Raw genomic sequence first — 15,152 nt, 5'->3', positions numbered from 1 at the left:
AAGTGCGTGAGGTGCGACGTCGGACTCTGCATTTCAGAATGTTTTCGGCAGTACCATACGAAGGCCACATTACCATAGATGACGCAGGAGGGAAGGCTGTTTCCTCATAAAGATGGTGAACATATATGACGTAAGTAGAGCAAAAATTTAATTTTAAATTTAATTTAAAAAAATCTTTACACGCGTGCAATGCGCGAAATCATATGAGGTCGTTCGACCATATGACGTCGGTAGATTACATTAGATCATGCAGGAGGGAGGCTGTCACCTTATAAAGGTCGTGACCAAAAATCATGTAAATAGAACAACACTTTATATTTTAAATTTAATTTTAAAAAATCTTTACACATGTGGAATGCGCGACATCATATGATGTCATTCAGCCATTTGGCCTTACTTCTGACGTCATATGACGTCGCTAGATTACATTAGATCATGCAGGAAGGAAGGCTATCTCCTTATAAAGGTGGTGACCAAAAATCATGTAAATAGAACAATAATTTATATTTTTAATTTAATTTAAAAAAAACCTTACACATGTGGAATCCGCGACATCATATGATGTCGTTCGCTCAGCTGCCCTAACATTTAACGAAATCATATGATGACGTTTGTCCGATAAAGGTTAATGGATTTTATCCTGTTTTACCTTGAAAAGAGAACTACAGCATGCGATTTTAACATGAACTAATACAGTGTAGCAGTTTTAACATAATTTAATAAAATGTTTGTAACATATCAAGACACCTGAAGATGGCCGTTTGGGGCCGAAACATGTCGTGTCAAAGTGTAAAATGTTAAACCGAAATTAAGATTAAGTGGTAAATAAAGTGTTGCAATACTGACGGACGATAAATACATGGACGTTAAATTCATACTCAAGTCTAGGCATTTCTGTTTCATGCTATATTTAGGACTGAATAATTTTTAACTTTAAAGTATAACCACATCACAAATTTTGTCCCCCCCCCCACATCACTAGCCATGTGACACAATAAACAACAAAACAAGTTGCTGAAATGAAGGGAGGTTAAGTAAGATGATGCTACACGATGGACATTCCTCATTGCTATAAAATGTTTGAGGGGATTTGAACTTGAAAGTGTAAAGTCATGCTAAACAGTCATGAAATTACTGTCACCTATTGTGAAGGTAAAAGGCAAAACTGTCCCTGTGCTCAATGAATTAAGCACTATGCCATGAAGGTGTATGGGAGGAGTGGATGTATAGTTCCACAATTTCTTGACCTCGGCACTAGCTGCAGGTGAGTGGTCAGCTTCATGCCCTGGTCACTTTACCCCTGGTACCCACTGGATAGGAAGTTTGGTGGACCCCAGAGCTGGTCTGGACGATTTGGAGAACAGAAAATTCTTGACCTTACTGGGACTTGAACTCCAACCCCTCAGTCGTCCAGCCTGCAGCCAGTCGCTATACCAACTATGCTACCATGGCTTCTCTCAACTACTGTGACTATATAAAATTCTGAGGAGTCAGATGATGTTTTCAGTAACATATCAGCTAGAGAAATATGCATGTGTGCTACACACTTCTGCCTTCAGGTCAAGTAAACTCTCCATTCAGACATAACAGCAGATGTATTCCGACTCTGGAATGCAGACTTCTTGTATACAAGGGAGAGGCCTAGAGGTTAAGTTTTTGTATTTTTTGGATTTTTGTATTGCTAGTGGGGTGGGACTAAGTCCCTTGTACTGCGGCCACTTCTGGCCTATTGTACCAGCCCCAGAAGATAGGTGAGCGTGATTGTGGAGCAATTGGTGGAATGAAGATTGGCAGGGGAAACCAAAGTACACGGAGAAAACCTGTCCCAGCGCCATTTTGTCTACCACAACCCCACTTGACCAGACCCGGGATCGAACCCGGGCTGCCATGGTGGGAAGCCAGCGACTAACCGCTTGAGCTATGGTGCGGCCCCATAGAGGTTAAGTTACTGATACAATTGTGAGCTGTCTGGGAAACAAAACCAAAAAGTTATGGAAAAGTGATAGTCATGAATCACCCATGACAACAGTGTAAAAAAATCCCTCGTTTTATGAGAGGATTTTCTATATATGACAGACTGTGAAATTAACACCACTAATGATTTTTGGACTGTAATGAAGTTCCTGTTATATAAGCCCTTCTCTTTCAATTGTGGTTCTACTGTATATACGAAGGGCGTTCCGTATATAATGCCTCCTTTTTTTGTGTTAATATGTAACATCTGAGCTGGATGTTGGTGGTGTTGTAGTAAAGGTTGAACCTTCCCACCAGTGCACTGTTACTTTGGTTGTCGTGCGACAGATAGCGACGGCAGAGCAGTCTACCAAAATGGGATCCGACATAGAAGTGTGTACGAAACAGAGATGTGTTATTGAATTTCTCANTGCACCAGTTTGAGGCTGAAAGTGACAAGTTTCTGGACAGCATCATAACCGGAAATGAGACGTGGTGTCACCGCTAGGAGCCAGAATCCAAAAGACACTCCATGGAGTGGCAACATCCAGATTCCCCAAGAAAAAAGAAGTTCAAGACACAGCCATCGGCAGGGAAAGTGATGTGCATGGTCTTTTGGGATAGGCGGGGTGTGATTTTGTTGCATATCCTGGAGCCTGGTGAGACTGTCAATTCTGAATGCTACAAGACGACGCTGACTAAGCTGAAAGCCTGCATTTCCCCGAGTCAGGCCAGAGAAGCAGACACCCTTTCACTTGCAACACGATAATGCTAGACCCCATACCAGTTTGGCTGGACCGTCCTACTATATCCACCTTATAGCCCTGATTTAGCACCTTCAGACTTCCATCTCTTTGGGCCTATGAAAGATGGACTACATGGGCAATATTTTCCAGATAATGATGCTGTCATTGCAGCTGTAAGAAAGTGGCTAGCCTCTGCTGGTGCAGACTTTCATGGGCGCGGCATACAGGATCTTGTTCATCACTGGCAAAAGTGCATAAAGAATGGTGGTCATTATGTGGAAAAATAATTGTAAGTAGCTGAAATCTTACTCTATACCTGTGTTATTATGCTTTCTGTATCTGTTGTAGTTTCATTAAAAAAAGTAGGAGGCATTATATACAGAATGCTCCTCGTATATTATTATTCATATTCACATACAAGAGAATGTAGCAAACATTTATGCAGTTTGAAGTCCAAACTCTTACTTTCATGAGGACTTACTTCAGCACCATTTTAACAAATTGCTCCTTTTGCTCTTGGGAAGCCCTGGGAGAAGGGAAGCCATCTTGATGGATGGCTTGATGTAGCCAGCGAGAGAGGTTGTCACAGTGTTTCTTGTTCATAGCCAGTAAAATGTCTGAGAGATGTTCCAAGACAGATCTCGGGGATTCCCCACCTGATCACAAGATACAATCATTGTCAACATATCAATGCATACTTACTGCAAAATGACAAAAAGCAGAATTTCATACTCAATATGACCAGTGTCACAATTGTTGGGGGGGAGCATACAGAGGGCAAATTGCCTAGCAACAAGGGGGGTGGGGGGGGCACAAAGTGTGCGGTGGGTCACACAGACAGTGAGGTGATCTCGTAAGTTTCTAACAAAAACTGGGGGGTTTACACAGATGGATACACAGACAGACAGCAAGGTGATCTCATAAGCCTCATTCTATTTATTCAACATAAGGAAAGTAGACTAAAATTACCTGTAGTTTCATGTGAGATACAGTTTGAAAGACTGTAGAATTAATTAATTTATATATTTAGTGCTTATGTAACGAGGCTGTCAGAATCAGACTGTAATACTGAATGGCAGGTTGGTTAAAGAATGATGAATTCTAATGAAATGGCCAACTGTGAGGTCCCATCCTGGCACTTGCCTGGTGGGACTGGGAAGAACCATCAAAAACCTCAGGTGATGTCCTAATTAGGATCTGAATCTCATACCTCCTGAATACAAGTCACAAGTGCTACAACTTAAGCCAGCTTGATCAATGAAGCAGGCCTCAATAAGCCTCATGCTTGAGATGATGATAAATTCAGTTCCACAAAATATTTTAGAGACATATTATCATATTATATTTTGAGAGAGATAAGCATAGGTTCTGATGTCAAAAATCTAAAAAAAATATTACTCTGCACCTGTTCATTTCAATTTATTCCATAAATGTGAAGGTTAGAAAGAGGACAGAGAACAAACATAACCGAATTTTATGTTATTACAGTAGTGACTGTCTCCTGGGATGTGACATCAAGTAACATAGTAGAAGTTCTCGGACGATTCAGAGGAACATACTGTCTTGATCTGCAGGGTTGAACAGTAAGCCAAGCACACAAGCAAGCATGCCAGAAAGCAACCAACAAGCACAATTAGCACTCTAGATGCTCCTTGGTTGATTTACTCTTCTATTCTGAAGATGAAGGCAGTATGTTCCACTGAAATGCTGGCTGAATGTTTATTAGTCTGCAGTAAAGTTTTGATATTTGGCACTGGATCATCCAGGAAATCGACTAATTGTGAATATGACGATTAAAGAGTGCAGTATTGCTGTCTTGTTGGACTTTTAGATTATATGGGGTGTAATTAAATATGTTACAATGCTCTGTGGTATATGGGTTCAATCTGACCATATTTTGTTAATACACCCACGTCCAGAAACGCGTTGTTTACACGCTAGGGCCTCTGAAATGTGAAGGACAACCTCACCTCTTTCCTCTGTGGCTTAGTTAGTTAGTTATTTAGAGAGGGTGGGTTTCCCCATGCACTGCGACCAGTTTGATCTATTGTGCTTCCCTCTATGATATTCTACCAGTCTCTTTACCCTACCGATAAATGGTGCGTACCATCAGTCCCGCCGAGCAAGTGAGTTCAGCCACTTGCTTAGCGGTGTCTATAATGCTTCCCCCATCTATCAGAGGCCTTAGAGACTATTGTTGGGCGGGAAACGTCTTGCAATTTGGCTCAGTGATCCCCTTTGGGGATATGAGGTTCTTTTACGTGCTGTAAAGTTATGACACGGGACACACAGCTTAAAGTCCCTCCCGGAGGACTTGTTCCCTGAATTTTTCCGCCCTTAAAAATTCGACGACCTCCGCCGGGTATTTGAACCCGCGTACCACGAGTCATGAGGTGGGAACGTTACCTCTAGACTACGGAGGCCGCTTTCCTCTGTGGCTTACTGGTGACATTTACCTAACACTTCTCCAAGAGACCTTACCTGAGCTGTTGGAAGTGGTGCCTTTGAGAGTCTGTCGTGAAATGTGGTTCTAGCATGATGGCGCCCCAGCACACTGCACTAATGTCATCCATGAGTATTTGGATGACATCTATGGCAACAGATGGATTGGACATGAAGGCCCAATAACCTGGCCCTCTCACTCCTCTGACTTGACTCCAGTGGATTTCTTTCTCTGGGGGTACATGCAAAGCCTGGTGTATGAGGCTCCAATGGAGACACAACATGATCTCGTGACAAGAATTGCAGTAGCAGCTGGAACCATCCAGGAATCTTTCAAAGAGTTCAGTCTAACGTAGCCAGGTGGAGCAGAACACGCAATGAAGTCAACAGCTGCCATTTTGAGCAACTTTTATAATGTAAAACAAGGATAAAAAGTAAAGTAAAGGTACCCCTGTAACAGGCTGTGGAGGCCCATAGGGTTGTGAGATGTTGGGGTTCCCACATTTTCTAGGCAATCAGCTCATAGATGGTGGCAAGGTTGTTAGCCCTATGCGCTGGCTGCCCTTTAGCCCCAAGAATATTCCTGGTATTCATTTATGTTAGAGGCTGAGTAGACCCCAGGGCCATAGTGCGGCTGGAAGGATTAGGTCAATTGAAAAAATCAAACAACCTCATCAGAACTTGAACCCATGACCTTCCGGCTTGTAGCATAGTGCCTCAACCAACTACGCTACTGCATGCCCCAATTAAAACAAGGATAACATCCACTAAAACTTATGCATCCTATCGGAAAATTTTGTGGCCCTTAGTGCCACAATGGAAGTGTTTCTGGACATTTGTGCATTAACAAAATATGATCACACTGAACCCATCTATCACAGAGCATTGTAACATATAATTATTTACACCTGTATATGCACCATGTTATGTACACAGTGATGAAAAGGGAATATAAAGTTTGGCAGGGAAAACGACAGGATATCAAGTGACAAATTAAATGGTTAAGTCTGTCCATGAGGTTGCTAGGCACACAAAGCTATAACTTTCTAATATCCATAAAATTATTACATCCAGCAAGCTCTTCTGTCTTGTCTCAACTTTTACTGCATATGGATTCACACCCTAGGAGACTATGTATAAAAAAAGTGGATGCAGATGGAGAAATTGGCTTAGTACATCCATATTACCACATTCACAGCAAAAAGTGTGCAGACTAGAATAATCAATAATATAGAGGGAATTTGGCAGGTTTTGGTCTGAGCAGAAACATTGGGGCTGGAATTACAATAAAGTGGGACTTTGAACCTGATCTAGATACAACATAAAACAGTCTTGAAGTTACACACCGATACACTGAAGAAGCCTCTGCACTAATTCTTCTCCATAGGCCTGTACCACTGTTAAGAGTTGAGGTAATTCTCTACTCTGTGATACAAAATTTACCAGAAAGGACGTGGCAGCTTTCACTGCAGGTACCTCTGGCAAAGAAAGTGTCATGGTTCCTGTAAAATAAGTAAATTTTAATTTCGCTTAGTGGGGGGGTGTAGTCCAAATGGGTCCACTAAGTACGGCGGCCACTGATTGGCCAATTGTAGCCTGCACCGGGTGATTATGATGATGGAGAATTTGATGGAATGAAGATTGGCAGGGGAACTGAAGTACTCGGAGAAAAGCTGCCCCAGCGCCACTTTGTCCACCACAAATCCCACTTGACCAGACCCGGGATCGAACCCGGGCCACTGCGGTGGGAAGCCAGTGACTAACCGCTTGAGCTATGGTGCAGCCAGAAAAATAAGTAAAAATCTTCATAAAGGACATTTTGACTGTTACAATCTCTTGATATATAAAACAGGAATTAAAATCTTTTTGCCTAACTTCGCCAGCAAGCGGCGGTCACTTGGCCAGTATAGTTCACTTGCGAACTACAGACCACAGGTTTGTTTTGTTTGTTTCAGCCACTAGTGGCCGTCATGACAAAGGAAACCAACATAATAAAGGAAGAAACTTACATACAGTGTTATTACAATGTCACTGAAAGGACTTAAGATAACTGTAATTAGGAGTAAGCAGTTACAACTAATAGAAAAAGGTTAGAGAGATCATGTGAAATAATGCATATTTAAACACCTAAAAATGGTTTAAATACATAATCTCCCAGCCCAACTTCTAACTAGACATATTCCTATATGACACTAAATTTTAAAAATAATACAGGTATGACAATATTTATTCTTTCTGTTGCATCTGAAATGAAAAGCCTTAGCCTCATAGTCTGTCCATCTGTTCATCTGCATGTAACAACAAAAGAAATGCTATACACATTTTCCTGAAATCTGATTTGGGGTATTTTTACTAAAAGTGGTCAATACATTTCAATTTTCATTAAAGCCAGACAATAATAATGTATACTTTACATGAAGACCAAGATGTGTTTCTGCCTGCATTTTGCATATAACTTATTAAATATTTATCAGTATGTAAACTGTTTTGAACAAAAGCTGTAGATAGAAATAATATGTACATTTTATATACAAAACACAATTTTCCCATAAAACCTGCAGTATTCATGATTATTAAACAACACAGATTTTATGCTGTCTATAAGCAGTAACAGAGCAGATGTGTTAGAATTGTCAAACTATATATGTGTATATTTCCTAAGTTGCTGAAGTTCATGCAGGAACGAAAGTACGGGGGATAGTCAGTAAATAGGTCACAAATGGATATAAATCATGTGATATTCGAAACTGGAAAAAAGTTCATTTCTCGACATATCCTCCACCAACTCATACTTGTCCCATCGCTTTACCAGTGCATCAAAACCCGCAGCACATAAGTCTTTTGACTGTTGTCTCAGCCACTTCCACACCTCCGTTTCAACCTCTTCATAATCAATGAAACATTTGCTGCCAAGGTGGTTTTTAGCAGACCAAACAGATGGAAGTCCCTAGGAGCCAAGTGTGAGCTGTAAAGTGGATGTTCAAGAAATTCCCACTGTAGTTCTTGAATTCTCTCTTGGGTTGCTTGAGCTGCATGGGGTCTGGCATTGTCATGATAAAGCAGTACTCCTCTTGCCAGTTGCTCTAAATGTTTTCTGCAAATTTAATCCTGAAGCTTCAACAGAATTTCACAGTACGATGAAAAATTCACATTTTCACCATGCTTCTGAAAATAGGCTAATAGTACTAATAGTGATGGACCCAAGATTCATCCCCAGTAACAATCCTATTATGCATATCTTCTCCTTCATCTGCATACCACAAGAGATGTTGCAAAGACAGACCAATTTGACTCATTTCATTTTCTTGATCTTTCAGTTGTTTGGGCACCCGCTGTGCACACACTTTCTGAAACTTCAAATGATCATGCATTACGCTGATATTTTAAACCTTGGGAACACCCTAGTGCTGTTGCTACACTGTCTATCATTATCCTCCTGTCAGCTCAAATAAAGTCTTCCACCTGCTGCACAGCTGCTTCTGTTGCAATCTCAACAAGGTGACCTGCTTGCACATCAACTCTTGCTTTTGAACGTCCTTGAGGGAATTTCTTGACACAGTTGTGAAGCGCTTTACATGACAAACACTTCCCACTGTAAATAGGAAACATCTCATTATGAATATCGTTTGTAACGAGTCCTACTGGCCACAAAACACACACAACAGAATGCTGCTCTTCAGTAGTGTCACAATTTTGACTACTGAAACTAGCCTCTGAACATGTGCATGCACTTTTGTAACCTACACTGTCATGAAGCTGGATTGTGCTGCTACCGAGTGATACACACAGAAAACCTATTACATCCATTACAGCTGATTTACTTCCATCTGTGACCTATTTACTGACTCTCCCTTGTAATGAGGAATAATTCAACATTCTTGACTTCTTTTGTATTGTGTAAACAAAGAAGTTAAAGAGTTTCTCATGCCTTTATTCAATAATGCCAGCTAGTATGTTTTGATCATAAATTACAACAGCCTTGAGCATGTATACTTGGCATTTCTGTCCCAAGGTCATGCAAATTTTGTATTGAGACAACACAGTTCTAATTTTGAATTCAGACCTTCCTCTCCCAAACAAGGGAGATGCACAGGCTGTGGTTTTAGCGCCACTTTTATAGACCACTAGCTATAAATATTTTGAGATATAAACCTGCAATTACAGTTCATGCAAAAAGTTGCAGAATGTAAGTTAGGGCTGGCTAGGGATCATTCATTATGAAGAAAGCGACAAATAAATGCCCTCATTTTATACAAGATTTCTCTGTATTTGTAACATTAAGAAACTGGTGGTGAAATCTTTCTTATCATTATAATGAAATTCTCATTATAAGCTACACTCGTTCTATTGCAGTTTCACCGAAAATAAATCCCATGAACATATTTACAAATGCTATACTTGTTGCTGAACTGTTATTACTTCTCCTTCCATTACGAACACTGGCGATTTCCTTTGACTGCTCTTTCCGTTCCTCTCCTGCAGGCCAGAGGCCGCCACAGAGTAATTAAATGAGCACCTAAACTCACCACACTGAAAGAGAGCAGCTAGGTCGACTCCTTCACCACTAACAAACAGCTGTGGGTTCTTCTTAAGGATCTGTGCAAGAAGATTAAAAAACGCTTCTAAAAGGTCAGCATGATCAGACACACCACCACCTGGGATGTCAGAGCTGCCAATACAGGCCATTAGGGTGACTGAACACAGCTCCCTGAGCAGAGATTCCATCAGAGGCAACTGGGACTTATCCCTGCTGTACATCACAAGAAACTGCAAAACACATGAACAAAACTTTTTGTGCAGGATTTGCGATTCTCAGAGCGGTGATTACATAGAGTACTCCACTGTGCAGTCTGTTGCAAGTCAATTGCCCCACTCTGCTTGCCACCCATATTCATGCTAGTTTCTTGCTCAGCTTGTTCTTCAACCCTGAAGATGGAGGCGATATATTCCTCCAAAACATCAGTAAACTTCCAATGGACTACATGGTGTAGTAGAAGATAGTGCTCTACAAAATGCTTTGTTTTTATTGTCAGTGATATCTGTGATTTGGGCTTGAAAAATGATGATAATGCCTACTGACCAAACAAACAATTTATTTGCCACGCAAAAATCCATAAAAAAAAGGAACACTTTATTTGTGACTGTTCAAATGAGTTTTAGTTTTGAAAATGGGAGAACTTCAAAAGATCTTGTAAGACCATACTATCACTTCAAAATATAATAATGAATGTTAATAACTTCTCCCATATCAATGATGAACAAACATATTTCTGTATATCATTGGGATGCTTGAAACCGGTCAGTAACAGCAAATTTCAAAACTTTGTGCAGTAATTCGATTTTAATTTCATTATCTAGTCACTCCATGGATGACATAAAAGAAGGGAGCTGGTATGTTACTGCCAATATATTAGCACCAAATTACATATATACATAGTACAAGGACACTTCCATGCACTCACAATTAAACAATTAAAATTAAAGAATACTATGAATTTCTGCTTGCTAGCTTCCTAAATAACTTGCTTCACTCACAATACAACCACAATTTCAAGCCATATATGTGATACAAGCACAAAATGTACTAGTAAGATATGACTGGTCACAACTGCAAATTATGACATGCATAAATTACACTTAATTTAAAATCATCCATTATCCATGGATATTCTCTGAAGAACAAATAAGAGGAATAGTGAAATGTCATCTCACTTTCTTTACAATACTGAGCATTAATTTTGATCAAATTCATCACAATATAACAATACAACATTCACTAAATATGTCTTACAATGCAGGGAGGAATGCATCAATAGGTATTTAAAGAGAAGTTTAGTAAGTGACTGCTCATGGGCCGGACAACTGGGGATAGGGTCTTTCCTCTTTGGCAAAATCCAGACTGGCTGTAGGCCTTCTCAGTTTCCCAGGCAACTGATATTGTCATGTGTATGGGTGACTTATAAGATGGGGTTTGGATCTGATTTATTGGTCACTCCTCATACAATCACTCATAAAATTATGATAACTCACAATAAATCTTCAGCCAAACCCTTCCTCCCTGATTGCCTAGGTCTTACTCAATTCTGATCTGATCTCTCTCCATTCTGCCTGGACTCTCTTATTCTGATCTCATCTACAACTGGATCCATTCTGATCTACGTGGTACAGTCGTTATGTTCGTGGACTGTGGTCTTACCACATCATATTACAAGGCATTCACATACAATTATACAGATCCACATCGGCCCTCAAAACAGTTGCCGTTGGCCACTATGCAAGTCTGCAAACTTTGATACAGCTGCTGTAAACACTGCTGAAACATATTGGCAGGAAATTCCCGCAAGGTGTCTCTTGTGGCATTAACGACCTCCTCGAATGACTGAAATCTATGACCACGTAGCTTTGCTTTCAAGTGGTGAAAGAGAAGGAAATCGCATGGTGCGAGATCAGGTGAGTACGGAGGGTATGGCAAAACGATGACCTGTTGCCTTGTCAGTTCCTCTTGGACAAGAACAGAGTGATGTGCAGGGGTGTTATCGTGTAGCAACAGCCAATTCTTCCTATGCCAAATGTTTCGCTAGGGGATTTGCCTAGTTTCTGGCAAAACTTGATGTTTGCCTAATGTTCAAACTGCCATATTTTCGATTTTCGCCACTTGCATTTAACTGCATTTCACAATAGAGGCCATAGTTCTGCTTACGCTGTTTGCACACAACTGCCGCTTGCTGTGACGAAAGATGAACTGACAGGGCATCACATCATGCCTCAACCTATACGCTGTAGTGCACTGCAACAATGCTTTGCGGTCATTCCACGAAATTATTGACTGTGGTAGTATTGCTTGATCTCTTTCCTGTTATATAATGTCAGGATGGACTGACAGAAAACACCTTTCTTTTTTTATCCAAGGAAACATCTAACACAGTGATGGGTTGGTTTCCAAGAATCTACCTCCATGGAAACCTCTTTGCCACCCATACCCCGTATCCATGGATATGTTGCCCCATTAATGGGCTGGTTTCCAAGAATCCATCTCCACAGAAACGTATTTTGCCAATCTGTTCCCTAGCAATGGGTCTACATGTCACAATATCACAAGTCCTTCCTTATGGGTAAAGTGACCAAAGTGTGCAGCTGATTACTTACCTCCACCTTGTAACAACATTAGAAGTGTGTGGAGCTTCACCTCCATTCCTCCAAATATATTCCTAGCCCAGTGCCTAAGCACAGAGATAACTTTACTTTTAACTATCATACATTTATAGTCATAATTGTTTCTTGCATTTTGGTGCACCTGATTCCAACTTCTAGAGTACTTTCTGTACCTGTCTGGCTAGATCCAAAGCAGCAGGATGCGGCTGCAGCTGGAAACTCTTCAGTATCAGCATCAATATTTCTGGCACAAGAGGTTTGCAGTCATCTAGCAATGTTGCCAGTGCATGCTTCAGAGCTGAGCACAATGCCTGCAAAATTCAACATTCATCAGGTGCAATAACTATTTGGAGGACCTAAGAGCACAGCCAAGTCAAAGGAATGACACACATTCAACGATGAACCACTATTGTGTTTTTTAATATACAACTTATTAATAAAATTTAATAAACAGTTCTGTGTGAAAGAAACGCAAATCACAGAAAAAAATTAGGCCACACAGAATCTGCTGCTACACAGAGCCAGTAGAAGGATATCATGACTTGTGTATCAAGTGCACAGGCAGACTGAATTGGGTTCAATAAAGTAAATTTTACTGCACACATGTGAATATCCAAATTTCAGACTTCAAATTTGATATGTCATTAAATTTCTCTCTCTCTCTCTCTTTCTTTACAAGGGTCCCACATTTTCTCTAGATAATTGGCAAGGTTGTCAGCCTTACATGCTGGCCACCCCCCAGGAAGATTTCTGGTACTCATTTCTGTTAGAGGATGAGTCAACCCCAGAGCCCTAGTGTAGTTGCAAGGATTAGGGCAATCAAAAGATCCAATGACTTCATCAGGAATCAAAACCATGACTTTCCAGCTTGTAGCATAGTGCCTCAACCAAGTATGCTAACACATGCCCCTTTCTTCAACTGTATCGTTTACATAATGTTGAAAGGTAGAATGTCATGCAGGTTGTTAAGACACTATCTCAACATGTGTAATGCAACACTGTGGAAAATCTCGACCAGGGCAGATGGTATCCAGATTAGATTCAAACCTCGGAGCTCCTGAATCTGAAGCAGGAATGCTAGTCACTCAATCCTGATATTCGGTCACATATATTTTGTTTTCTATAAGAACAAGTTGTTATTCCATACCTGCACAACGTGCGTGTCAGCATACCACTTATCAAGAGCAGCATGCATGACAGGCAAGATTCTTTGCAGGACAAAAAACACAGGCTGAACCTGTTCATTATTTCCAGGAGCAGCTGACTGCTGTGGAGTCTTTTGCTGTACTGTGGTACAAGTTCCCACGTCGGAGCCCTCTGACACATCAGGTTCTGTCTCATTCTCAGTCCGTGGTTTGATGTCTAGTGTTGCAAATAACATACTCAGCATCTTCATCCTTAAAAGGATGCCAGCCTTTGCTGCTGCACTGGGCTACAATGAACAGAGAACCACTGTTACGATTTTAATCCAATTTAATAAGTAAGATTTGAGGTTTTCATGGTAGTGACTATGAAGAATGCCGTCTTCTGGGATGTGGCTCTGTGTAGATCTTGTGTGAACCTCAAGTGGTTCACACAAGATCTACACAGAGCCACATCCCAGAGGATGGCACTCTTCAATTTTATAAGTACCTGCAAAATCTGGTAGTAAAATATGCATTGGATAAGCTTCCAAAAAGAAATCATGGTATCTGCTATGGTAAGTACTGTCCTCTAGGATATGATGCCATGTAGTCCAGTTGGTCTTCACAGACATTCCAGAGGAATGTGTTTTCCCCATCTTCAGGGCACCCTGAAGGTCTACATGAGGCTAGCAGAAACTAGAATTAAATAATTATATTGAAGAGTTATATCTTCTGCTATATAAAGCCTTGTAGTCAGTTGAAAGTCAACTAATATTTTATAGGAGCATGTCACATCCATCTTCATGTTTAAAAAGGAAGACAAGCAAAAAAACCGGCCTGAAGCAGAGTGTGCTGACTCTCTGACTCCTGAAGATGGAGGCGATACGTTCCTGTGAAACGTCGGTTCACACAAGATCTACACAACACCACATCCCAGAAGATGGCACTCTTCATAGTCACCGCCGTGAAAACCTCAAATCTTACATAACTAATGAAAGTTGCACATTTTTTCAAAGATCAATTAACATATACAATTCAAAAGGTCAACAGTAAGTGGTACTAGTGCTGCCTGGAAGTTTGCCAGATCTGCCAGGCTGACAGTACTGATGGCAGGAAATTAAAAGCAACAAAGACATGGAGGCCTGAAGTGACATGACATTATACCAAGTTTTACAAAATCAGCTCAGAAGTTACTTCCACTGCCAGGCTTATGACATGTTTAGTTTCATCAGACCAAAGGAACAATGTGATTGGAAGCTGCTGAGGTCATTATGGCAGTGACATGTAGTCTGGTAGAACTGCACTGCTACTGCCTTCAGTGTTGACTTCTTGCTGGTTACTTGCAGCAAACTCTTCCAAAGTCTAAGTGAGTCATGATGTTCCATACCAGAAGTTGAATGAAGATGTTACGTGCTCAAGTTATTCCTAAATTCATTTTGAAGAAAAGAAATTAACCATGAAAATCTCTATTGAGTACTTCTCATAAGGAAAATATGAGTCATGCAATGCCCCCTACTCCTGGGTACTACAAGACAGAATACAGTAGTTGCAGTTGTGTAAGTATTTCTAATAATATTCTTTCTCTATGCATTGATATTTTGTATAAATTTTTGAAGGACATGTAACGAGCTGTCTGAAATTATATCAATTATTAAACAGATTTCATTCCTTAAATTACATTACAGAATAATAATACTCTGGCCTGTGATACACTGATTTGGGCAAAGACTGAAAG

The 15,152-nt window shown here is 40.5% G+C and overlaps 1 protein-coding gene across 6 annotated transcripts in view; it reads right to left on the bottom strand.

The window, feature by feature from the left end:
* The window catches only part of LOC111865798 (importin-13), a 72,348-nt gene that overhangs the window by 6,358 nt on the left and 50,838 nt on the right, over positions 1–15,152 (bottom strand). For 3 of the 6 annotated variants that reach the window (XM_023854094.2, XM_023854093.2, XM_023854095.2), the window contains exons 13-17: positions 13,441–13,725; positions 12,467–12,604; positions 9,668–9,908; positions 6,488–6,643; positions 3,181–3,355 (exon numbers count right to left, since the gene is read on the bottom strand). In XM_023854094.2, the coding sequence (XP_023709862.1) occupies positions 3,181–3,355; positions 6,488–6,643; positions 9,668–9,908; positions 12,467–12,604; positions 13,441–13,725 (995 nt within the window). Of the gene's footprint in view, positions 1–3,180; positions 3,356–6,487; positions 6,644–7,971; positions 8,734–9,667; positions 9,909–12,466; positions 12,605–13,440; positions 13,726–15,152 lie in introns of those variants that run through there. The other 3 variants (XM_023854097.2, XM_023854096.2, XM_023854099.2) reach the window with 3 other exon arrangements.

Source organism: Cryptotermes secundus, unplaced genomic scaffold (genome assembly GCF_002891405.2).
Source record: "Cryptotermes secundus unplaced genomic scaffold, Csec_1.0 scaffold757, whole genome shotgun sequence".
NCBI lineage: Eukaryota > Metazoa > Arthropoda > Insecta > Blattodea > Kalotermitidae > Cryptotermes > Cryptotermes secundus.
The sequence above is the reverse complement of the archived record's forward strand: the minus strand, read 5'-3'. Positions and strand labels throughout refer to the sequence as shown.